The following is a 25118-nucleotide window of genomic DNA, read 5'->3' as shown; positions in this document are numbered from 1 at the left end:
TTACCAGTTTTGATGAGATTTGTTAGATTCATTGTCGGCTTTTCCAATATTTTTGCGTTCTGATCATCGATGTTTCTCAACGATTTTGAGTTCTGATCATTGATGTTTCTAACGATTTATCGGGCAAGCATGTAAGGCAAACAAATTAACGTCAACTATCATTATAACAAACACAAAATGAATTTTCTCCTATAGTAGCATCAAGATCCAAAAATCGAGGGCCATAAGTAATCTAGAGTATGTACATACAAAGACAATTGGTTGAAGATACTGCTATTTGTGTTCTAACACTTGGTTAAGATTTCAGCGCCCGTATTTGTAATCAAAATGGAATGTTCAAACTGAGCAGCGGGTCCTCCGTCAGCAGTAACTGCAGTCCAGTTATCACCCCATGTTACGCATTCAATGCTTCCCATTGTCAGGATCGGTTCTGCATTTACATTGCAACTCTGTTAACGTTCTAATCCTAACTATTACAGAAACTTGTCGAATCTTATGAGTTCTAATACAATATCAGGCGTTTTAGTATCACCAAACTCGCATAAAATATTATAGGGTAATAATATGTTCATTTGCATTAAGCTTTGAATTTGGAATCCAAACAAGATCAGTGTAGTATCTATCCTCTGCTATATGTGGCCATTCGATATGGGGGATGGTGGGCGACAGGGCGTGGGACGGGACGAAGTTCAATGCATCAATGTGAGCATGCAGACAAAAGGGCATTAAAAATTGAACATTTGATGCTCACCGATAGTAAACGTCATGCCTTCAACCATGTGACCCGGATAGTCATTTTCTGTCAATGCAACTCAAACAGAATGAGGAGAGCAACAAAAATGGCATATTAACTTACGCAACACAGTGTGAAATTAATATATAGAAAAATATGAACTACAGAAAAGTTAAACGTACTCTGATGATATATAATCGGCTCAGAATGAAAGACGGACCCAACACCGTGGCCAACGAAACGTTCCACCACGCTGTAGTTATACTTTTCCGCATGCTCACTGAAATATATAGTTTGGAACAATGTTCAAATGAACAGAAGCGAGAATGAAATGGATTCACATATCAACGAAATATGCCCTATGACTCCTACCAGAATAACAAGAGGGAGTTAATAGTTCTGCGCGGAGTAACAAACAATGTCGAGTGAATATATTTAACTTGAGGTTTCAGAAACCATAATAATAACTACGGAAGCTGATTTTATAACAGCTAGTATAGTCATAGATCTAACACTGAACTATACATTGTATATACCCCCTTTTCTCCTAGCAGCATATGTTACGTAAGTATGTACGAGACTGAGTCATCATTCATTAACTCGAAGGCATGATAAATTACCTTCATTCCGTATATTTTATCTCATTTGATTTTGGTTGTAGCTTGACCATGAAAATTTCCAGATAACATGCATGTACAATGTCATTTTTCACGATTAATTTTTCAAATAACTATCTTTATATTCACTTTAAAAAAGAGTCATAACTAATCTATATTGTAAGAAAAGAACAGTCAAACTTGATTCTCAAAGTTATATAAAAACAATATAGATGAGAGGGAGGCCATGGAACATTCACGCTGTTGATGCTCGGACTCTTCACCTGACCCTGAGGATCTGGTGGACAGGATCCGAACATGGATCCTTCACGGATCCTTCTATGAGAAATCGGTGTGAGAGTGTTTTGTTTTTAACCTCTGTTTTGTACAACAGCCCTATATCAGGAGTGATCAGGAGTGATCTTGACATGAAGAAACTACTTTTCCTTTCTTTTCTTTGATTTTTTTAACTAATAATCAATTTTTTCAGAAAAAAAATAAAAAATCAGCCGAGTCCAAATTTAAATTTGGATCCTCATATCCGAGTCCTTGTTTTTGAGATTTCAAGGATCCGACACTCGGATCCGTACCCGTGTCGGATCCTCGTATCCAAGTTCGAGTATCAGAGCATTCACAAATCACGGTATTAATAAGTCTTAAACTTTCCTAGTTCATTTAGAAGTCTTATAATTTCCTATTAGTCTAAGGGCCTTGCTTGGATTGAGGATATACGCTAGCCGGGTAATGCAGAGATTAACAAAGGAAAAGGAATGGTAGTAGTGGCGGATAATAGGTACCTCCCACAGGATAATGCATTACCTCTACGATTAATGGTTCCCCTACCAATCTTCCATATCTATTATGTCTTAACCACCCCTTCATCACTATCATTTTCCTCCTTTTATCCGTTGTTTTGAGCTCCGTTACTCCATAATAATTACTTTTCGGGATTTCAAGATCCCGGAACAAAAATGTCCGTAAATACAACGGAGGGATTCTCGGGTACATAAAGCAGCCACACAAACTTTGAGAAACAAAAACTTTGAGAAACAACAGAGAACATTTGAGGCTACCGGTACGCTATACACGAGTTTCAGACGAAAATCAGGTACTCCTTAAAAATAGATGAATACTTCTTATTTTGGGCTGAAATTCAAGTCATGAAACGACCCCTGATACGTGGTAAAAAAACGTGGAGGAAAAGAAACATGACCCGGTATAATTCACGATTTTCGGGATTTTAGGGTCCTCGAACAAAAAATGCCCGTAATTCATACATACGGTTCCAGATAAAGTAGTCACACAAATTTTGAGAAGCAACTGAAGACAATTGTAGGTGGCGGTACGCGATAAACGAGTCTGAGACAAAAATAAGGTATTCCTTTAAAATAGATGAATACTTCTTAATTAAGGTTGAAAATTGACTACGGTAACTCTTGAAGTGACCCCTTACACGTGGTAGAAAAACTCGGAGGAAAAGAAACATGACCCGAAATGACCTCCCAAATGACTCAAATTTAAGTGTATAATACACGGTTTTCGGGATTTGAGGGTCCCGGAACAAAAATGTCCGTAAATACTACGGAGAGTTTCTCGGGTCTGAGCCACACAAACTTTGAGAAGCAACAAAGGACATTTGAAGGTACCGGTACGCGATAAACAAGTTTCGGACGAAAATCAAGTACTTCTTAAAAATAGATGAATACTTCTTATTTAGGGCTCAAAATCGACTACGATAACTCATGAAGCGACCCGCGACACGTCTTAGAAAAACTGAGAAGAAAAGAAACATGACCCGATACGACCTCCTAAACAACTCAAATTTAAGTGCATACATAATACACGGTTATCAGGATTTCAGGAACCCGGAAAAAAAATCTCTGTAAATACTACGGTGGGTTTCACGGTCAGATAAAGCAGCCACAAACTTTGAGAAGCAACACAGGACATTTTAAGGTGCCGGTATGCGATAAACGAGTTTCGGACGAAAATCATTCCTTAAAAATAGATGAATAATCTAATTTAGGGCTAAATATCAACTACGGTAACTCATGAAGTGACCCCTGACACGTGGTTGAGAATCAGGGAGGAAAAGAAACATGACCCGGTACGACCTCCCAAACGGCTAAGTGTAAGTGTATAATATCGGTTTTCGGGATTTCAGGGTCCAGGAACAAAAATGGCCGTAAATCACATAGACGGTTCCTAAGGTTAGATAAAGCAGTCACACAAAATTTGAGAAGCGATAGAGGACGATTGAAGGTGCCGGTACGCGATAAACGAGTTTTGGACAAAAATTAGGTATTCCTTAAAAATAGATAAATGCTTCTTAATTAGGGTGGAAAATCGACTATGGTAACTCTTAAAGCGACCCCTTACACGTGGTAGAAAAAACTGGGAGGAAAAGAAACATGACCCGATACAAGCTCCCAAATGACTCAAATTTAAGTATATAATACACGGTTTTCGGGCTACGGAGAAGATAAAACAGCTATACAAATTTTGAGAAGTAACAGAGAACATTTGCAGAGAACATTTGAAGATGCCGGCACGCGATAAACAAGTTTTAGACGAAAATCAGTTATTACTTAAAAATAGATGATTACTACTTATTTAGGGTTGAAAATCGACTACGGTAACTCATAAAACGACCCTCGACATGTGGTTGAAAATCAGGGAGGAAAAGAAACATGATCGGTACGACCTCCCAAACGGCTGAAGTGTAAGTGTATAATATACGATTTTCGTGATTTCAGGGTCCCGAAACAAAAATGGCCGTAAATCATACATACGGTTTCTCGGGTTAGATAAAGTAGTCACACAGAATTTGAGAAGTAACAAAGGACAATTGAAGGTGGCGGTACGCGATAAAGGAGTTTTGGACAAAAATCAGGTATTCCTTAAAAATAGATGAATACCTCTGAATTAGGTTTGAAAATCGACTACGTTAACTCTTGAAGCGACCCCTTACACGTGGTAGAAAAATTGAGAGGAAAAGAAACATGACCCGATACGACCTCCCAAATGACTCAAATTTAAGTGTAATACATGGTTTTCGAATTTTTAGGGTCCAGAAATAAAAACGTCCGTAAATACTACGGAGGATTTTTTCGGGTCAGATAAAACAGTCACACAAAGTCACACAAACTTTGAGAAGCAACAGGGGATATTTGAAGGCGCTGGTACGCGATATACGAGTTATGGACGAAAATTCTGGATTTCTTAAAAATAGATGAATACTTCTTATTTAGGGCTAAAAATCAACTACTGTAACCCATGAAGCGACCCGTGACACGTCTTAAAAAAAACTAGGAGGAAAAGAAATATGACCCGATACGAGTCATACGACCTCTCAAACGGCTCAAATTTAAGTGCATAATACACGGTTTTCGAGATTTTAGGGTCAAGGAAATAAAAATGTCCGTAAATACTACGAAGGGTTTCTGGGTCTAATAAAACAGCCACACAAACTTTGAGAAGCAATTGAGGAAATTTGAAGGTGCTGGTACGCCATAAACGAGTTTCGAACGAAAATCAGTTATTCCTTAAAAATAGATGAATACCACTTATTTAGCGCTCAAAATCGACTACGGTAACTCATGAAGCGACCCTTGACACGTGGATGAAAATCAGGGAGGAAAAGAAACATGACCCGGTACGACCTCCCAAACGGCTAAGTATAAGTGTATAAATACACGATTTTCGGGATTTATGGGTCTTGGAAAAAAAATACCCGTAAATCATACAGACGGTTCATCGGGTTAGATAAAAAAGTCACACAAAATTTGAGAAGCAACAGAGGACAATTGAAGGTGCCGGTACGCGATAAACGAGTCTCGAGCAAAAATAAGGTATTCCTTAAAAATAGATGAATATTTCTTAAATATGGTTGAAAATCGACTTCAGTAACTCTTAAAGCGACCCCTTACACGTGGTAGAAAAATTGGGAGGAAAAGAAACATGACCCGATATGACCTCCCAAATAACTCAAATTTAAGTGTATAATACACGGTTTTCGGGATTTCAGGGTCCCGAGCAAAAATGTCTGTAAATACTAAGTAGGTTTTCTCGGGTCAGATAAAGCAGCCACACGATAAACGAGTTTCAGACGAAAATCAGGTACTCCTTAAAAATAGATGAATACTTTTTATTTAGGGCTGAAAATCGAATACGGTAACTCATGAAGCGACCAGTGACATGTCGTAGAAAAACCGGGAAGAAAAGAAACATAACCCGATACGACCTCCCAAACGGCTCATATTTAAGTGTATAAAACACAGTTTTCGCCTAATTACCCTCAATACAAGAAACCCCTTACGAGTAAACACTAATATAAATAGAAGGGTAATTTGTTATAGGAGGATAGAAGGGTAATTTGTTATAGGAGGTCAAATAGCAAACTTCGGCAAGGTAGTCTAAGAGTTGATAAACAAATCACTAAGCGAGTGAAGCCTAGTTAAATTCAATCGGTTTTGGGGTGGTGAAGCCTAAATTCAGTTTAATGTTTGAAAAAATTCATCCATAATCACTCTGTATAGGGTATAGGCAGTATACTATAAAATGAAGAATATATAGATACCTGATTTTCTTCCCAATTTTATTGAAACTGGCACCATCTTTACATAGAGCTATTCCTTTCTCTAAACATTGTTCCGTCACCTAATGAGGAATCATTCAAGATCCATTAATAGAAACCACACTTAGAATATTCCAAAGCAACTACGAGCTTAGTTTGCCTTTGCGAGAACAGAGAGGAACGTAGTCTACCTTTACAAGTCTTTTCAACGCATCACTGACGTTGCCACAAAGGTATGTCTTTGATGTATCTCCGTGATAACCCTAATCAGAGAAAAGCAATACGTACATCAAATTAAGGGGCCAGGTCCAATATTTGAAGTACTCAGTGTATTACGTCAAATGATTCATAATGTACGTGAATAATTCGTTAAAGTGGGTCTACATCACCTACTCATGAGGTTGGGGTATTACAGATGATGAGATTGGCATTCATCATTACATAAACTGAATGTATTACAGATGATGATAACCATGTGCATCCATAGACCACAAGTCACGGAGTTTTAATAATTGTGGTGAAGCTTGAATACTGCATGCAAAAGAGGGAAGGAAGATGTGGGAGGGGTCAGAGGGAAGGAAGGGGAGAGGAGGATTGGACCAAACTCATTTTCCTCGCAACATTTTTTCTGAGAAATGATTTTCATATTGACTTGTAGGAGGGAAATAAAGAGATCCATTTTCACTTCCCTCCATTTCCCTTCAACTCAATTTCGCTGACAAAAGTACAAAACAAAGGACTTGATCCCCTCTCTTTCCCTCCAAAGTCCAAATGCATCAATCCAGGAAAGTTTGCTGATTAGGGCACAGAATATATCTCAAATATCGGCCACTAAACTGAATCGATGGAGTTAGCGAGATTTTAGAGGTAATTACGGCCACATTTATGGTAGAACTGGCTGTTATGGACTATGGTAGAACTCGCTGTACCTACAGCACCATAACGAAGACCCCTGACAACGAGATGCATGCCTTACAGACACGAGGCGTACTGCTTTTTTGAATAAGAAAATTAACAGTTCTGTGGAAGTTAGGAAGGGCCAGATGGTTTTGCAAAAAATTATATTTTATTTTAGATATAAACTGCTAATGGGAAAATTTTAACATAATACATTTAAGATGCAATGAGAGGATGAAATAGTTACATTTAGATAAACAGTCACATCAATGTTGATAATGTCTCCATCCTGCAATTGTCAACCAAAGATTAGCTGCAGAAAGCCAGAAACAGAATGATCACTGGAATAGAAAACGGATACCGCAATCAATGAACCTGTAGTTGGCGAGAGTCCGGTATCCCATGGCACATGCACTCATTAACTGATGTACATACACTCTTTGGAAACCCACCATAACCTAGAGGTGAAGGATATGCTCCATTGTCAATAATCATCTGGTGTACTGCTTTGTCAATTTCATCTGTAGTCACTGACGGCTGGTAGATTTTAATATTGATAATGTAAGCAACATGGAAAAAAAAAAAAAAATCAACAAGTTATAAGTCTATCTAGCATAATCTTGTACCATGAAATTTGTAAATATTGTGACCATAAAAGTCATCCTAATACACACAATTACATCTATTCAAGTTAGGTAAATTAATGATTAATACCAGCGGAAAGACGATTAAATTGCATCACATAAAGTAAAGTAATCAAGAAATTTTACGTGGGCAGTAAATTTTGCAAGGGTTTAGATTTCTCACCCTAACCAAAGTTCCTGCGTAATCTAAAACACGAGCAGCAAGTTTACATGCCTCCCTCATACGAGCAATGCCTTCAGAATCATGAATCTGATAGTCTTTCGAGAGTTCTGGCAATTCTAGGGAACCTACATAAGGTGGTTTTAATATGTGATCAGGGACAGGAAGTGTGGGTGATACTCTTCCTCGCCTTAACGGGGGTCCTCTTTTGGGTTTTGTAGCTTGGAATTCCCTTTCCCTATGCAAGCAGTAGAATAGCTAGTTAATAACACACAAGTGGGGATAGAGGGAGTATTATACCAGTTGCAGGAAAAAAAGTTCTTGAAACAACTTATCAAGCTAAACGCTAAGTAGCCGATTCATTCTAATCAAAACCGAGCAACTGCCATCCAAATTAGCTGAAGTAATCCATATGCTCCTAAGTTAGTAGCACCCTATATACATTCCCGTAATATTATCGTGTCAGATACACGTAGACTCCAAGCACTAGCTCGATCTTGAAGAGACTATTCACAAAACAGAAAGTACAATTTATACCCCCAACGCAAATAGTATAATAAGCGGATGCTATAATGCCACGTAGAAGATGGCAACCAAGTATAGTGTTCAAAATCTATATCCACTTATCCATTACGGCTAGTTTTGCAATCTTTCAATCACAACATAATCGAATCATATCAAAGAGTTACTAGCCTCTAAGTAAGATTAAGGCAATTGGTCAACTCTCTGAAATTGAACCAAACTGAAGAGAAAAATGAACTGAACTAAACTGATTTATGGCGTTATAGGGACTGAACCTGAGCTCAACTTAACGGATATTATGTCGACAGAATAGGGCTTTAAGTCTCAGGTTCGAATCCCATCCCATCCTATCCTATCCCCTCCAAATTGATCGTACCAACATTTTCACCTCACATCATACAAATATCATAATTGAATGATACAAATACAACAACAACAACAACATTACCCCAGTGCCTAAATGGCTCCCGCAAATTGCGGGGTAAGGGGGTCGGATTAGAAATAAAAATAAAAAAATATACTCCCGCCGTCCCAATCATTTGTTTACGTATTCTATTCTTTGTGAGGGCTATTTTAATTAAAGTTTAACAAATGATTGGGATGAAGGGAGTATAAATTACAAATTTACAATTAAAATACATGTTTATACCTCCTAATTTTCATAGCTTCCTCCAACCCTTTAAGCCTCCTGGCAAAAACAACCATCCTTTTTCTGGGCATACCTTAAACATTCAACAAATTCATAGGGTTCTTAACAACAACAAAAAAATAACCCAAAACTCAAATATATCTCAAGAACAAGTGCATAATAAAGAGTAACAGTAAAAATGAAACGAACCAGAAACAAGGGAAAACGAAGTTGAAGAAGTGCGCAAAGCATCACCAAGAAAAGGAGATGAAGGTTTTAATGGAGCGTAAGAACATATCGCCATGGATAGTCAGGGCCGTCCCGGTAGTTTTGGGGGCCCTGTGCGAAATCTTAAAGTGAGGCCCCGTTACTATTTTTATTACTCGTAAAAGAATAATTGGAAAAACGTATGTTAACTATTTTAAGTAATTTTTATAAGCCTAGTTTATGAGTCAATTCTAAAGAAATGTAGTTCATAAATAAATGTCTTTTCAATTCTTCAACAACAAGTATTTGTCATAGTGGTTAGGTGCATAATAAGGTTGCAATGCAACCCGGTTCGATTCCCATTAGCCTTATTTTGCTGAAAATTAAGCCACCCCATTGTGTAAAACTTTAACAAAATTAAACATGAAGCAGAGTTTGAACCCAAGACCATTGACAAGTTATACCATGACTCTTACCACCAAGTCAAGCTAATTACTATGCTAAAAAATACGCTAAATTAAATTATCAACTAACACAAATATTTCTTGCGAATGGGGCCCTTTCAAGTCGGGGGCCCTGTGCGACCGCACCACTTGCACGGCCCCTGGGCCGGCCCTGTGGATAGTGCAGTAACTAGTAAGTAAGTGAGGTTTCAAATGAAAATATTGATTGGTGGGTAATTGGTTTAATATACATATGATATTGCAAACGGGTTATTTGATTCGGTTTGGAAACGGGTAATTAAGGGATAATCTTAAAAATGATAAATGCTGGCTGTGGGGTTCGAACCCACGCGCACTTATGTGCAGCAGATCTTAAGTCTGCCCCCTTAACCACTCGGGCAAACCAGCTACAATGCTTTCCTTGGTCATTTATTAACATTTATTTTTCGTATCAAAAAATAACAAAAATTAAATAAAGAATTAATGAATATAGGATAAATAGTTCCATCGTTATTTTTCTTTCCCGCACTTAAATTTCTTTACTAATCATAAAAACCCGTTGACTCGTTCATAGGCTTTCGAGCAAAGATGTAGATGAATTTAGGACTTCATCCTGATAATTAATTAAGAAAATATAACATACTATATTCTATTTGATAATTTCTTTCCTACTTTACAAAATATATTCTGGCAAATTGCTTGGGTATGCTTCCTAAAACATACGGAGTATGATTTTTTTTTTTTTTTTGGCAACCGTAAAGAAAAGAGTTCTACATTCTCATAGCCCGATGCGCGAACTCATGAGCAATTCTATTTAACCCCCTAGGTACAAAACCAAAACATAGACAATGAAAAGACGAAAATAAGAGCAAGATGTCTTCAAGAATCCCTTTGATGAGATGATGTCCACTCTCAATTCCCGCAATTTGATTCAACAGCTGAAGACAATCAGAAGAGATGTCAAGGTGTAGTAGACAATGATCACGCGCCCATTCTAAAACTTTACGAATGCCGAATGCTTCAACTTGTAAAACCGACTCCGCTCTAGTCTTGACACTCCCTTCAAAAAAAAAATTCACCTACCCTATCGTAATTCGTAAGCAACCTATCTGATCGCAGTATCATATGAACCATGCCAGCTTGCATCAACCTTCACCCTTTTAGCGTGACATTGACCTAACCCCCCAATAACATAGAAAATGTGTCTATCTTGAATCCTAATCTGACTACCCTCATCCATCAGTCGACCAACCACAAAATCACCCTTCTTCCCTTCACTTCTTAATTGAGAAGCACCAAGTGCCATTGCCACAAACAAATGCGGAATGAACAACCACCTTTAAAGATTATATTATTCTGCAGCACCCACAAACAGCATAAAGCCGCTAGAAACTGCAATATCCGTTGTTCGGCCTCCTCTCACTTATCCAAGTAATAAATCCAATTAATAATCCATTCTCCAATATTAATATTGGACATGTGATTCGTATTTATGCAAAATGCAGCACAAATCTTTGTTGATATGTAGCAATTCCTAAACAAATGCTCCAACGATTCAATTTCATTACCGTCATTAGAACAAAGGTGACACCCTTGACAGTAGTGATCTACTAAAATCTTCCTTTTTAGCAAACTCACTTCCCGCTAGGATAGAATTAGTAAGGATTTTCCACACAAAAACTTTCCACCTACGAGGACCATGTAAGCGTCAAAATTGAGATTTACATAAATTCTTACCCCTAATGCTTAATCTTGTATATCCTTAAGCGACCCCTTTTTGCTCCATATACCTTTTAAAAATGATACCGTAACCACTTTTAACCGTGTAAGAACTAATATTTGTATTTAACCAATGAACCACATCCCTCCTTCTTGAGACACAAAAAGGAATTGCAAGTATTCTTTTTGCATAATTTTCACTAAATAGAAAATTAACTAAATCAGAATTGCTACCAGGCTTCGAGCCAATATTATCAATGATAAGATTAAAACCATGCATGATACTCTAGGAGCCCCATGATTAATTTCTACTATTCCTAACCATTAACCCATCCGAGAAGCCATTAAACCAAAACAATTTCTCTCTGGAGTATGCATTACAATTCATAGAATATGCAAAAATAGTATAGGTTGTTTGCCCAAATCACATAAATTAGAATTTTATAGGAACTTCAATTACCCCAGTGAATGTAGTTAGAGGTGGTAAATGGGTTAATTGGGCCAGGTATGGGTCAAGAAAGTTTAAGTGGGGGGTCATTTCGAGTTTGTCATACATATTGGATCGGGTCGGTTCATTTCAAGTTTCGGGTCAATTTCCGAGTGAATTGTTGTCGGGTAATATCAGGTATGAGTCATTTCGGGTTAATGGCTAAAACACTTTAGTTAGTACTATTCTGATTAAGAAAAAACAAACTTTATTTTTACGTTATAACATTGATATCACATAGTACTTGTCGTTTTGAGTTATTCTGGTCACTTTAAGTCATTTTAGATCAGGTTAATTATGGGTAGGATCTTTTCGGATCGGTCAGCATTTGGTCAATCTTCGGGTCAGATTTGAGCCTAATCAGGTCAATTCGAATTTCGGATCAAGCAAATTCGGGTTGCTTTCGGATATCGGGTCACACTTATCTGGTCGGTCACCTTTGTTAGGTCTAGTCGTCTAGACGTATATTTTAACCAAACAAATTTCTCCTTGTCATATAAAATGCATAATCATACAAATTAAATTTCTCTTGTAATTGAAACAAAAACGAGGGCAGGAATGCATTTCGTACTTCAATTCGTAAGCTATCAAAGTGGCCATGACGCATTGACGCTCCAATCCCCTGATATTTAAATTTCATCACATGATTCAAATATTGAAATTTGAATATACAATAAACATCACAAATGGAGTATGCTTTAGTGCGTGCTTCACCATATCTTGGATTAATTATAAATTAAACTGAGTTAGTGACTGCAATAATAAAATATTAAAATAATACAGTGTACATGAATAACATGATTATGATCCTATAAGATCGAGTATAATATAATGAGATTGTGTCGAGGATGGCTTCTGGTAGTACAGACAACAAATATCAAATAAGTGTACTTGTTTGTTGTTTATCATTGAATTCAAATTGATTATCAAACTATCACAAATTCTAAACTTCTTTTCAAAAACAGGTAATATAGGTTTTAAGCTTAAAATAGATCGAATTTTTTAATTTGAAATGTCTTGATAAGTTGTTTCTAACTTTCTACGGAGTATGTTTCATTTGTGACTCGTTTTTTTTTAAATATTTACATACTCCCTCTGTCCCGGTCATTTGTTGTCCTTTTCCATTTTGGGGTGTCTCACTCATTTGTTGTCCTTTCTATTTTAAGAATGAATTTGATGAGTAATTTCATCATTCACACTCAATTTATCCACTTGTCATTTAGTAATTGGCCTCTTTTCCCTTTCCTTGGTCTTTGTGCCAAAACCAAAGGACAACAAATGACCGGGACGGAGGGAGTATTAGTTACAACTAATGCGCAAGCAGTCAAGCACGTTTTGACCTAATTGACAACAAATTAGGAGTACAAGTCTATCACTATTTCATGTGTAAGGGTAATTTTGAATATATATTTGATTATTTGTAAACCATTGATATACAAATGTAAATTTACTAAAAGTGGGGTTAAGCACGGCTCTGTATTAAAACAACGATATGTTTCGTTTGAGTGTTACTCTTTGTATATGATCAGTCATAAGACTCGCAACAAAAATTATATAATTCAATAAGTTTTTCTAAGACGTATATATTCATCTTAATATTAAAACGGGTCAAGTATCATCCCAAATGTGTATATAAGATAAATTTGTTGGTTTTCCTTGTGCATCCTACTTTTATTTTATTCTAACTATTTGATTCATTTTAAATGAGAATTTGTGATTATAATTACTCTCCGATCCGGTTATTTGTTTACTTATTTGTTTACATTTTAAAGTTTCTTAGTCAATTGTTTACCTTTCTATTTTCGAAATGTCTTTGATGAGTAATTTAATCATCCACACCCAGTTTGACCCACTTGTCATCCAATAATTAATCTGCTCCTCTTTCCTTAATCTTTGTGTCAAAACCAAAGGTAAATAAATGACCGGGACAATCTGTAATCAAACAGAGAGAGTATGTTGTATCATAGTAAAAAAAATTCATTTATCAAGTTATGAAAGATTTAGACGTATAGCATTGCTAGTTTGCTACATGTACGATTGTACGAATGTAACCCGTATTTCATACGTATAGCATACACAACACTAGGAGCATGCATTGTAAGCTTCCATGTGCCTGACAATGTTTGTTTTTTGTAGTGTATAGACAGGATTGTTTTAATCTTTCATAGTCAGATTCCTGCATTCTGTCATCTGGGCATATGATACTCATAATTTATCGACTTTCTTTCTTCTACCTTTTTCTCTCACAATCGCTTACACTATTATTAGTATATATTTTGACACTTATTTTTCAACCTCACACGATCTATATTAATTTAATCGGTTGTGAGAAGATAAAGGGAGAAAGTTGGAGAGAAGGTTAGAGGGAGACAAATGGTTTCGTATACTATGTGTCTATGTATCAGATTATTATTGTGGAGTTTTATCGCTAGGGTAAAAGGGGTTTAAAATTACAGAGTTTAGTTTTGAGCGAGTTGATGTATTTTTTGTTAGTCCATTACTCCCTCCATTCAACTCCACAAGGCCATTATGCTTTATCACGTTTGCCAACGCGGCTTTTACTCGGCAAATATCTTTAGTTACGTATTTGCAAAAATTATAAAAGTTACATATTTTTAATGTACTCCTAAAGACGAATCAAATAAGATCTCACACGAATATATTTTCACTTATGTATCGAGAGAAAATTGAACTTGAATGTCCGTTTGTGAATAGTGTGCAAAAGAGATAATGGCCTTGTGGAGTTGAATGGAGGGAGTATAATTTTAAGTTAAACGGGTCAATATTATCATATTTATATAAAATACGGCGTGATCAACTCAAGTTTATTTGTATTTGAGACAAAGTAGCATTACTAGTTTACTACTATCAGTACTATGTGCTTAGGATCGACAATTTAAACATCGATACTACCTGTTTAGAGGGTAATGATTATCACACTTTTTATCGATGTTTTAATTTATAACTATGATACTTCGTATTAGGTAAATCATAAAAAAAGTAGATTACATATTATAACGTGATACAAAATTTTACCATATTCTGAGAATTGTAACATTCTAATATAGGTCTACGAATTTTCAAAGTTTTCAACCTAGTATAATACGGAGTACAAAGTTTCAGTATTATCCTATCACGCAAGTAACTCATATAAACAAATAATTCCTCCTCAAGAAAGAATGATACAGTCCTAGGAATAATTTTCCAATCATCTACAGACTACAAACGGAAGAATTATACTCCGTATTAGTGTAACACATCACACGGTCGTAATGAGATTCACATTATCATACTCACTTGAGATATTTTAATAACATAATTAAATTATATATTAATAAAAAATTTCAATCAAACTCGATACCACTCAATAACGTTATTCCGGATTTAATGTTAGATGCCTTTTTAAGTGAGTAAATGATGGAGTAGTTTCCTAATGACAGTAACTAGAAATGGACCAATAGTTGTTTCAGAACATACCTCGATTGGAGAGAATATCTCGTTAAAGATCAGAAACCAGCAAGCACATATGGACAAAGACTGAAGAAGAATACAAATGTCTTTAACGTAAACCGTACTATTAGGCTCACAACCTACCTCATATAGCAATGAGGACTCTCTCCATTTCCTAAAAGAAATAGAGGGTCCATTTCTTTTTAACGGACAAAATTTCATTTGGGGGCGATTCAACGCTTCGGATTTTATCGCGATAAATAAAGGTAAAAGGTAGTAAAGAGAGAAGTGTAATATAATATTACATTGTGAGAGAGAAATGGACTCTCCATTTCTTTTAGAAAATGGAGAGAATCCATACTCCTCATATGGTCATATAGTTCTGCCACGCAAGGACTCATAATTGAGAATTTGAGAGGACTCTCTTAATAACCTCTATATCTGGTAAACTAAGTCGATATCAACTGGTTTACTGGGTAATAGTAGTGGAGTCAGGAATTGAATTTATGGAGACAGAGAATTTTAGAGAGAACCAATGAGTAATAATATAAAATACACATGAAAATTTTTGAAAAATGTAACTAAAATTTTGAAAATCTGCTAGTCAACATTAATATCACCCTTATAATTGTCACAATGTCACTCCATTTACAATTCCTCTAAGAGCATCCGCAAAGGTGAGGCTCCCCATATCTTCTCTTTCCTTTTTTTATCCGTTCACCTCATTTTCCACTAACTTTTCCATTTACCCTCCCCATTTCATAATTACATTTATGCAACAATGGGGTTTCCCAATTCACACACAAAAATTTGGAAAACTCCCCAAAAGTAACACAAATTGCCTTACTTTTTTTTTTTTTTTGGAGCTCCTCTAAAAACAGTGGAACCTCAAATGTTAGGGAGCTTTGTGCAACAATGAGAAGCCCCATATGAGGAGAGAGAGGACATATGGGGAGGCACCTCCCCACCTTTGCGGATGCTCTACGAGCACCCACAATAAAGATGATGGTTTCATCTTCTTATTTTTTCTCTTTCTTTCTATTTTTTTGAGACCACATTTCCTCTTTCATCCACCTCATTTCCCACTCTCTACATCCTCTTCATTTCTAGTACATCTTTTTTCCTCCGGAATAGAAAGGATCCTCTTATATTACTTTTCTTATTATTATATTTATATTATTTATATTTAATATTATGAGTTACTTTATATTGTTTTAATAATTTACAAATTAATCAAACTAATTTTTTTAAAAAAATTGTGTTGCTAAATTAAATAACATATAAAATTCATAAAATAAAATACATCAAATTCATAATACAAAGTAAGATATAAAGTTCATAAAACAAAATACATGAAACTCAACATTAAATTGTGATACATATTTTTAATTTATGTTCGAGCCTTGAAACCTAGTCTATATATGTTCCAACAAATATGAATGTACAATAACAATTAAAAGTATATTGAGTAATTTTATTTCCATAATAAATAAAAATTATAACTTAAATATTATACATATGGGCGATATGGCAAATGAACATTAGCTTGTGGACACAATGGCCTATGTCTCCTTTCTCTAAAATCCTTTCTCTATACAAGAAGACACCCAGCATAGTTCTCACAATAGAGTGTAAAGTATGAATAAGAATTATATTGATGAAGTAACTGAGATGTACAGATTACATGTATATATAGTAGAGTTAGCAAAGAGGAGCATATAACTAAACCTAATAACTAAAGGCTAGAAACTAGGATGTACAAGCTAACAATAAGGAGTCAACAACTAATAGCTAAAACATAGAAACAGAAGGCGTAAGACTAGGGAAGAGTATTTGGTTGTTGAATATTCTTAACACACTCCCGCAAGACGGACGGACGGAGTGTAAGACCGATCTTGGATGCAAGTAAGTCAAAACGTGGTCTTGACAAGGGCTTAGTTAACGTATCAGCAAGTTGATCATCCCCATCAATATGTTGAACCCGTATGTGACCGAGATGAACCTGCTCTCGGACAAAATGGAAGGCCAGGGCCAGATGCTTCATTCGTGAATGAAAGATAGGATTGGCCGAGTAATTCGTAGCACTTAGATTATCACAAAAGATAACTGGAGCTTTAGGCAATGAAAGACGTAGTTCACTGAAGAGCGACTTTAACCATAAAACTTCAGACGTAGTATCAGCTATAGCACGAAATTCAGCCTCGGTAGAGGATCGAGACAATGCACGTTGCTTCTTTGAGGACCACGAGATGGGATGCTTGCCAATAAAAACAAGAAAACCAGTAGTAGATAAATAATCATTATGATCACCAGCTAGGTCCGCATCACAATAGGCATGAAAATTAAAATGATTGCTTTTGTCAAACGAAATACCCTTGTGAATAGTGCCCTTTAAGAAGCGAAGGAGGCGCTTAAAAGCTCCCCAATGTGTGGATGTCGGATGAGTAAGGAATTGTGCCAATTTATTAACCGGATAAGCAATATCAGGCCGTGTTAAGGACAGGTATTGTAAGCTACCAACGGCTGCCCTGTAATTCGTGGCATCAACCATTGGTAAGTGATCTTCACGGGTTAAGTAGGGATGCGAGAGCATGGGAGTCGTCGAGGGACTGCAATCGAGCATATTAAATCGAACAAGAATGTCAGAAATATACTTGGACTGATTAATATGTATACCGGTTGTCGTAGGAGTGACTTCCATGCCAAGAAAATAAAATAAAGGGCCCAAATCTTTTAATGAAAAACGAGCAGAAATAGCTGCAATAAACCGATCAACATCATTGGAATTCGGACCTGTAATAACAATATCATCAACGTAGACGAGAGCATATAACCGGATGTCAGTGCGATCAAAAATAAACAGTGAGGAGTCCGAAATAGAATTTCGAAAACCGTAAGATAAAAAATAATTTTTCAATTCAGTGTACCAAGCACGCGGTGCTTGTTTTAATCCGTAAATAGCTTTACTTAACTTACAAACGTGATTTGGAGCGTCAGTATTTGCGAATCCCGGAGGTTGAGTCATGTATACGGACTCAGTCAGATTTCCTTGGAGAAAGGCATTATTAATGTCTATTTGTCGCAAGGACCAACCGTGTGAGACAGCAAGGGAAAGAATGAGTCGGATCGTAACGGGTTTAATAACTGGGCTAAAGGTTTCGGTATAGTCAAGGCCGGGTCGTTGATGGAACATTAGCAACAAGACGAGCTTTATGTTGCTTGAGAGAGCCATCGGGATTATACTTAATTCGAAAAACCCACTTACAACCGATGATGTTTTGGGCTTGATCAGGAGGGACGAGGGACCAGGTACGATTGCGAAGGAGAGCATCATACTCGGACTGCATTGCAGCTCTCCATCGCGGATCAACAAGAGCTTGTTTGACGGTTGTGGGAGTAATATAGGCAGAGGGTACGGACGATAATTTGGCGTGTTTCGGGTTAGGTTTAGCATATTTGGGATTGGGTTTAATAATGTTATTGGTGAGACGGGTGTTGTGATGGGAGGTAGAAGATGGAGACGGTTGTGGAGCCGTTGTAGGTGCAGTAGCAGAGGAAGTAGCAGAGGAAGAAGCAGAGGTGGAGGCGGGTATTGGTTCGGATGGGTGATCAGCAGGGGAGGTAGCGGGGTTCGGGGAAGGGGCAGGGGAGGAAGGAATCGTGGCAGTGGTGGAAGTGGAAGGAGAGGCCGTGGAAGGGGTGGGTGTGGGTGACGGGTTCAGAACAGGGAGAGAGACGGAGCACCAGTCAGAGGGTGTGATAGAGGAAGAAGAGGGAGACAGTTTGAGGAGATCAGAGTATGGAAAAATATGATCCAGAAAACGAACATGCCTGGAGGTGTAGACCCGAGACGTGAGCGGGTCAAGACACAAATAAGCGCTTTGAGTTTGCGAATACCCAAGAAAGACACATTGAATGGACCGAGTTTCGAGTTTGTGACGGGTATAGGGACGAAGCCACGGGTAACATAAGCACCCGAAACTATGAAGTTTTGAAATATTTGGTTCGGATTTAAATAGAATGGAGTACGGGGAATTATTTTGAAGTGTCGATGTGGGCATCCTGTTAATTAAATAGACAGTCGTTGGAAGTTGGAAGTTGGAAGTTGAGCATGAGTAAGAAGGGATAGTCCCGTTTCAACTATGTGACGATGACGGCGTTCGGAAAACCCATTATGCTCGGGAGTATGTGGTGGAGATGTGAGAAAATTAATGCCATTAGTGTGAAGATGGTGAGTAAGTTTAATGAATTCACCTCCATTGTCGGAGTAAAACTGACGGATAGGTTTATTGAAGTATTTTTCAACAATAGCTCGGAATTTGATAAATGTGGATGCAGTGTCGGATTTGTGTTTTAACGGGTATAACCAAACATAGTGGGTAAAGTGATCCACGAATATAACATAATATTTGAAGGAGGCGGGGGAAAGGATGGGAGATGTCCAAAGGTCGGAAAATATTAAGTCAAGTGGAGCAGAGGAACGCAGTGTAGAAATAGAAAAGGGGAGCTTGTGACTTTTATTAAGATAACAAGAATTACAATAATCGGAATTGGAAATTTTTAAATTAAACCTAGAATTGAAAAGCTGCATAATTTTAAGCGATGGGTGTCCTAAACGATGATGCCACAAGGAGGAGTCAGAAGCTTTGGCAGAGTGCGCGTGAGGCGAAGGCGGAGTCCAATAATACATGCCGTCAATGAGACGACCTTGAAGAAGAAGGGAGCCCGTCTGGACATCATGGAAAGAAAAAGAATCGGGTAAGAATTTTGCATAAGCATGATTATCACGACAAAATTGAGAGACGGAAAACAATTTGTGAGAAATTTTGGGAACGACTAGAACATTAGTAAATAACAGGGAGCGAGGAGATAAAGAGAAAGAAAAAGAACCAGTATGAGTGATTGTGAGAGGCGATCCATCACCAATTAGAAGATCATCTGGTCCTTCATACGGGTTATGAAGGGACAGTGTATTCAAATCATCCGTGATATGGTGAGATGCGCCACTATCAACAATCCAAGAGCGAGGTATATTGCTAGATTGGGTTGCGGTATTGGCTTGGGGACGGGGGCCTTTTGGACGGGTAGGGAAAACGACATTCGGGTAGAGTTTTTGAAGGAGAGAACAAGCAGAGGCAACGTGACCGACTTCGTCACAAAAGTGACATCGACCACGGTATGGTTTCAGGTAGGACTGGTTGGAGTTGGAACCAGTAGGAGGGGAACGGTTGGAATTTTGATAGTTGTTGGAATTTTGATAGTTGTAGGCTGGTTTCGAGTATGAGCGATTTTGATTTTGATAGGTATGACGAGAGTGGGTGGCTGTGTGAGCAGAGGGTTGGAAATCGGTGGGATTGGTGGCGGGCTTAGCATGCTTGATACGGAGTTCATGTTGGATGAGCTTTTCGTGGAGAGATTCGAAAGAAATCGAGGTATCTCGAGCGCGGACAACATCAATAACAGAACGGTATTTTTCTTGGTCAAGGCCATTGAGAATTTTATTAGTAATATCGTCAATGTCCATTGGGTGTTCGAGCTGGGCAAGGTCATCGGTGCAGGCTTTGACGGATGTCATGTATTCGGTAATGGTCATATTGTCGGTATGGCTAATGTTGTCGAGGCGGTCTTTTATTTGTAGTCGATGACCACGTGAGGAATTGACAAAGGTCCTAGTGAGTGTGGTCCAAGCCTCATGTGACGTGTTGTCATTCACAATGAGACCGGCAATGGGGGACGACAAGGTACCTGTGAGAGCACCAAGAATTAGTTGGTCCTGACGGTACCAAGTCGAGTGAGCAGGGTTATCTTCAATGGTGGGTTCGGTGGCAGGAGCTACAGCAGCCACGGTTATGGTTTTTGGTGGTTCGGGGTTAGAGCCATCAAGGTACGAGAAAAGGTGGAGTCCGTTCATGATGGCACGGATTTGGAAGCGCCATTGTCGGAAGGTCATGGTGTCCTTAAGTTGGATACAATTAGGAAGGTTAACAAGGGTGAGAGGTGCGTTTGGTTGGGCAGCGTTGGGGATTAGCAGTTGATTGTTGGCCATTGCGAGAAGTAGAGGATGCCTGACTGAGGGACGGATACACAACGCAAGGTGCGGGAAACGGGTTTGTTTTTATTTTTTATGATCGTGAGGATCGAAAGTCTCTTGATACCATGTAAAGTATGAATAAGAATTATATTGATGAAGTAACCGAGATGTACAGATTACATGTATATATAGTAGAGTTAGCAAAGAGGAGCATATAACTAAACCTAATAACTAAAGGCTAGAAACTAGGATGTACAAGCTAACAATAAGGAGTCAACAACTAATAGCTAAAACATAGAAATAGAAGGCGTAAGACTAGGGAAGAGTATTTGGTTGTTGAATATTCTTAACATAGAGATGATGTCCTCTTAGAGAAGAAAAAGAGTTAAGAGGAGGCTCAATCCTCTCTATTGTAGGTGCTCTAAAGTGCATAACTTGACACAAATAACATTATACCTCCAATTGTACAATAACATCATACAACCAAGTTATATCTTATCGAGCTTACCTGTAATTTTTTTTTTTAGCTTTCTTAAAGTTAATTTTTTTTATGTTTAAGTGAGTGAGTTTCGAAATTTTATGTTATAGCTCGACTTCTTTAAAACAAAACTCCAAAACTTTATTATATAGCTCGAGTTCTAGAGCATACAATTGTGTACAATTGGTTGTAGGATCTATTAACTGATAACTTGAGATGCTTTTTACATATTAGTTATTGTAACTTTTGTAAGATTTAGTATTTGTTTCATTTTCCTAAATGTTTTAACTATTTTTAGCAATTACGGAATTTTCTTTACAGCTAGACTCTCTATACTCGATAATGGGTTCAAGTCTAAACAAATCACAACTATACTCGATCTTGTAGTCTTGTACAGTGACGAGGCCGGAATTCTTCGTTAAGGGGGCGAAAAATTTCAACAGGACCGAACTGGTAATACCATAAAGTAAACCTCCGAAAATTTTAACTAAAAAATTCGAAATTCTCAATTTCCAGCCCCCTAAACCTGTCAGTGCTTGTACCCAATTGATTATAAACTTACTAAGCCAAATCAAAAGCAATCTATATAAGCATGTGCATTGCATTTGCAAGCCAAGTCAATTTGGGGGATTGTGAAGCTATCTAACTAATTAATTTAACTTGATTTCTCAACAGAAAATTGAATATTTTTCACATAAAAGATTGTATTAACACGTATTTGTAAACGTATGCCACTAGTGCAATTGCATAGTGGGGTTTTAAATTTATTGTATTTAAGACTTGTAGTAACCATGCAATATTGCAACTTGTTGATTAACTTGGACTATTTGGCACCCTACCTACTCCACAATAATACTTTTGTTACTTGTATTCGTTTTAAACTTAAAACGAGTTAAATAGTATAAATAAAATAAAAGTTAAATATCAAAATATTAATAAAATGTTTATCTTGTTCATATAAATAGAATATTATTAATCTGTTTTAATCTTAAGATGATATAAGAGAGACAAATTGTTCAAACAAAGGAGTAGAAATAAGAACCGGGCAAACAAAGTCATGTGTGTACTATTCATATACTTAAGACATGTACGTGAATACTTGGTATTAAAATATTATAACTTTGAAAAATGAGAGAAAAATCAATAATCATATATTAATATTTAATTCACAAATTCCTTTCCTACGTTGTCTGTTGATAATGCAGTATTTTACATAATAAGATTATTCGAATTTTTCTAGAAAATAAATTTAATAAAGTCTAGGTAGAACTTAGCACGCGTTCTATTGATGGACCACTTTGTCGATGCATAATTCGTAGATACAAAAAAAAAAATCAAATATGGAGTACATAAATCACATCAAGCAAGTTGCTAAAATTATTGCGAAGATTAAACACATAAATCACATCTAAGTTCTAACTATATACAGTATTCGTACTTATGTCGGTCATAAAATTAAATCGAAGTGTGACTACTCAACAAAAAAGAGATTAATTAGCAAAACTCCACCTAATATTGCTTCCACTTTAACACATTATACAGTGAGCAAATCTTGAATTAGTGATACTCAATCCCATTCCTTTTTTAGATCTAATTTATGAACACACTTTCAATTAATCAAATTTTAAACGGAAAATTCATGCGGTACCGCATTCCAGTGTGATAATAATCCAAAAAAAAGACAAAAAAGATGTTTAACAGATTTCCCATTGCTTTTGAACTAAAAAAAGTAAAAATTCCTTTCATACTGTTCCAACTTTTAATTTATGCACCTACATTAACATTTACCAGCTCTCTTCAGCTGTTTTTTCCTTCACTTTTTACCTTTTTTTCCCCTAAAATAGTAACTTGAGTACTAATTTACAATTAACATCTCGTGCACCGGTATACAAAAGATTGTCCTAAGTTAAGACGACACTCACAATAACTTTACATAAGACAACAACAAAAAGAGAATCCTAAGAGGTCTTAACTTAAGACGGTTTTAACCCTAGCTTTTGAAAAATCGAACCTAAAAAGATAAAATATTTGTCACAAAGCAGCAATAAACATCTGCTTTTTACAGCTAGTTTCCATGGTTAACAGTTCCATTTCTCTTGATCTTTTCCCATTTTCATTAATACTACTTGGATTAACTTCACAGATATTAACCCCAAATAACCTTATCATTTGGGCCGGACTCTCAACAACCTGGCCCAAAACCTCTTCACCCGACCCAGACCCGGATCCGGAACAAGGCACACCATTCCTGGGCTTCCAGTCAATGTACAGCTGTCTGTCAGGCCCAGTAGACCTCTGAAAACACACAACATCTCCAGCTTTCAGATTCTTTTCCTTGACGAACCGGCTCCAGCCTTTGGTCAAGACGTAGCTTTGACTGCTGTTCCAGTACGAGTACCGGAACCTCCAGACTTTCTCATTTACATCTTCAAAGTTAAGCAGCACGCCTTTAGATGGCGAGGAGCACTTCCCGCTCAAGTCATTACTGTTGTTGAGCGGGAAGTGCTTCTCAGCGTGCTGCTTGGGGATGACTAGCCGGTTTAATTTCCCCACGTCGCTCGGGGTTACTACCTTTTCGAATAACTGGTCTCGGCTAGTCATCCCCTTCAGACAACCTCCCCCGACATTGGGGAAGTTTGTCTGTCTATTAACCGACCCAACAAACCCAGACGAAATCTGATGTTTCAGATTCCGTCTGTTTTGTTGGAGTTCGTCGTGGTAGGTATGCTTTCTAAGCATATCTACCACCTCGGCTTTCGCCCGAGAATTCAAAAACTGTAACTCAATCACATCTTCTTCAACATCAAGAGACAACGGCTTGAAATTTGTAACAGCGTCACGACCACGGAACCGTTGCGCAGCGATATCGTACGCACGAGACGCCTCGTCTTCCTCATTGAATGTCCCGAGCCACACGCGCTGGTGTTTCTCGTAGATTTGGGCTCCCCAGCGCCCATTGGGCTGGGGGACCACTCCTTTGTATTTAGAGGAAGGGAGTTTCTTCGACTCGGCCTCGATCCCGTTTTCCGAGTCGATAATTACACTCGTCCCGCTTCCCATTCGGGCTAAAGGGGACGGGTGTATGATATTATTACTATTATTATTATTACTATTATTGTTCGGTTTTAGGGAGTCAATTGTTGAAGAGCTCTCATTATCCATACTAGAAATAGATTCCATTATTTTAATTTGGTTTTAGAGATTAAAAATCTAGAGAGAGAAGGAGGAGATTGTTGTTTGAAGTTTGAATGAGATGGGAAATATGAAGGTTTGGTGGGTATATATATAAGGAAAATATTATTATTAATGTTATTGTTATTACCTAAAAAAGGAATAAAAAGGGAAGAAATAATTCAAAAATCAAAATGTTGGTAATATTTTAAGAGGAGAAATATGTTTAGGAAAATGAAGAAATACGAGTACTGTATAAGGAGGATGTGGGTCAACGGTAAGGAAGATTCAAGGATAGAGAGGTTTAAATTAAATAATTAAATAAACATAAAAAAAAGAGTGAGAGTGTATATGTTGTGTTGTGGGCTATGTATGG

The 25118-nt window shown here is 37.2% G+C and overlaps 2 protein-coding genes and 1 non-coding gene across 3 annotated transcripts; all 3 read right to left on the bottom strand.

The window, feature by feature from the left end:
- Window positions 1-132: 132 nt before the first annotated feature.
- On the bottom strand, window positions 133-9654 carry LOC141643935 (methionine aminopeptidase 1B, chloroplastic-like). The gene is made up of 11 exons (XM_074453334.1): window positions 9590-9654; window positions 8967-9067; window positions 8778-8850; window positions 7610-7844; window positions 7178-7339; window positions 7050-7091; window positions 6097-6168; window positions 5909-5988; window positions 916-1013; window positions 752-799; window positions 133-430 (listed from the first exon to the last, which is right to left on the bottom strand). The coding sequence occupies exons 2-11, from the start codon at window positions 9058-9060 to the stop codon at window positions 285-287; spliced, it is 1050 nt and encodes a 349-aa protein (XP_074309435.1). The 5' UTR covers window positions 9061-9067; window positions 9590-9654; the 3' UTR covers window positions 133-284.
- Window positions 9655-9731: 77 nt separating this feature from the next.
- Window positions 9732-9814, bottom strand: TRNAL-UAA (transfer RNA leucine (anticodon UAA)). Its single transcript has one exon. It is a non-coding gene; the product is annotated as a tRNA-Leu (tRNA).
- Window positions 9815-23260: 13446 nt separating this feature from the next.
- LOC141643934 (AP2/ERF and B3 domain-containing transcription factor RAV1) lies at window positions 23261-24903 on the bottom strand. The gene has a single exon (XM_074453333.1). The coding sequence runs from the start codon at window positions 24749-24751 to the stop codon at window positions 23603-23605; it is 1149 nt and encodes a 382-aa protein (XP_074309434.1). The 5' UTR covers window positions 24752-24903; the 3' UTR covers window positions 23261-23602.
- Window positions 24904-25118: the final 215 nt, after the last annotated feature.

This window comes from Silene latifolia, chromosome 2, assembly GCF_048544455.1.
Source record: "Silene latifolia isolate original U9 population chromosome 2, ASM4854445v1, whole genome shotgun sequence".
Classification (NCBI taxonomy): domain Eukaryota; kingdom Viridiplantae; phylum Streptophyta; class Magnoliopsida; order Caryophyllales; family Caryophyllaceae; genus Silene; species Silene latifolia.
Note: the sequence above shows the minus strand (reverse complement) of the source record. Positions and strands in the feature narration are given on the sequence as shown.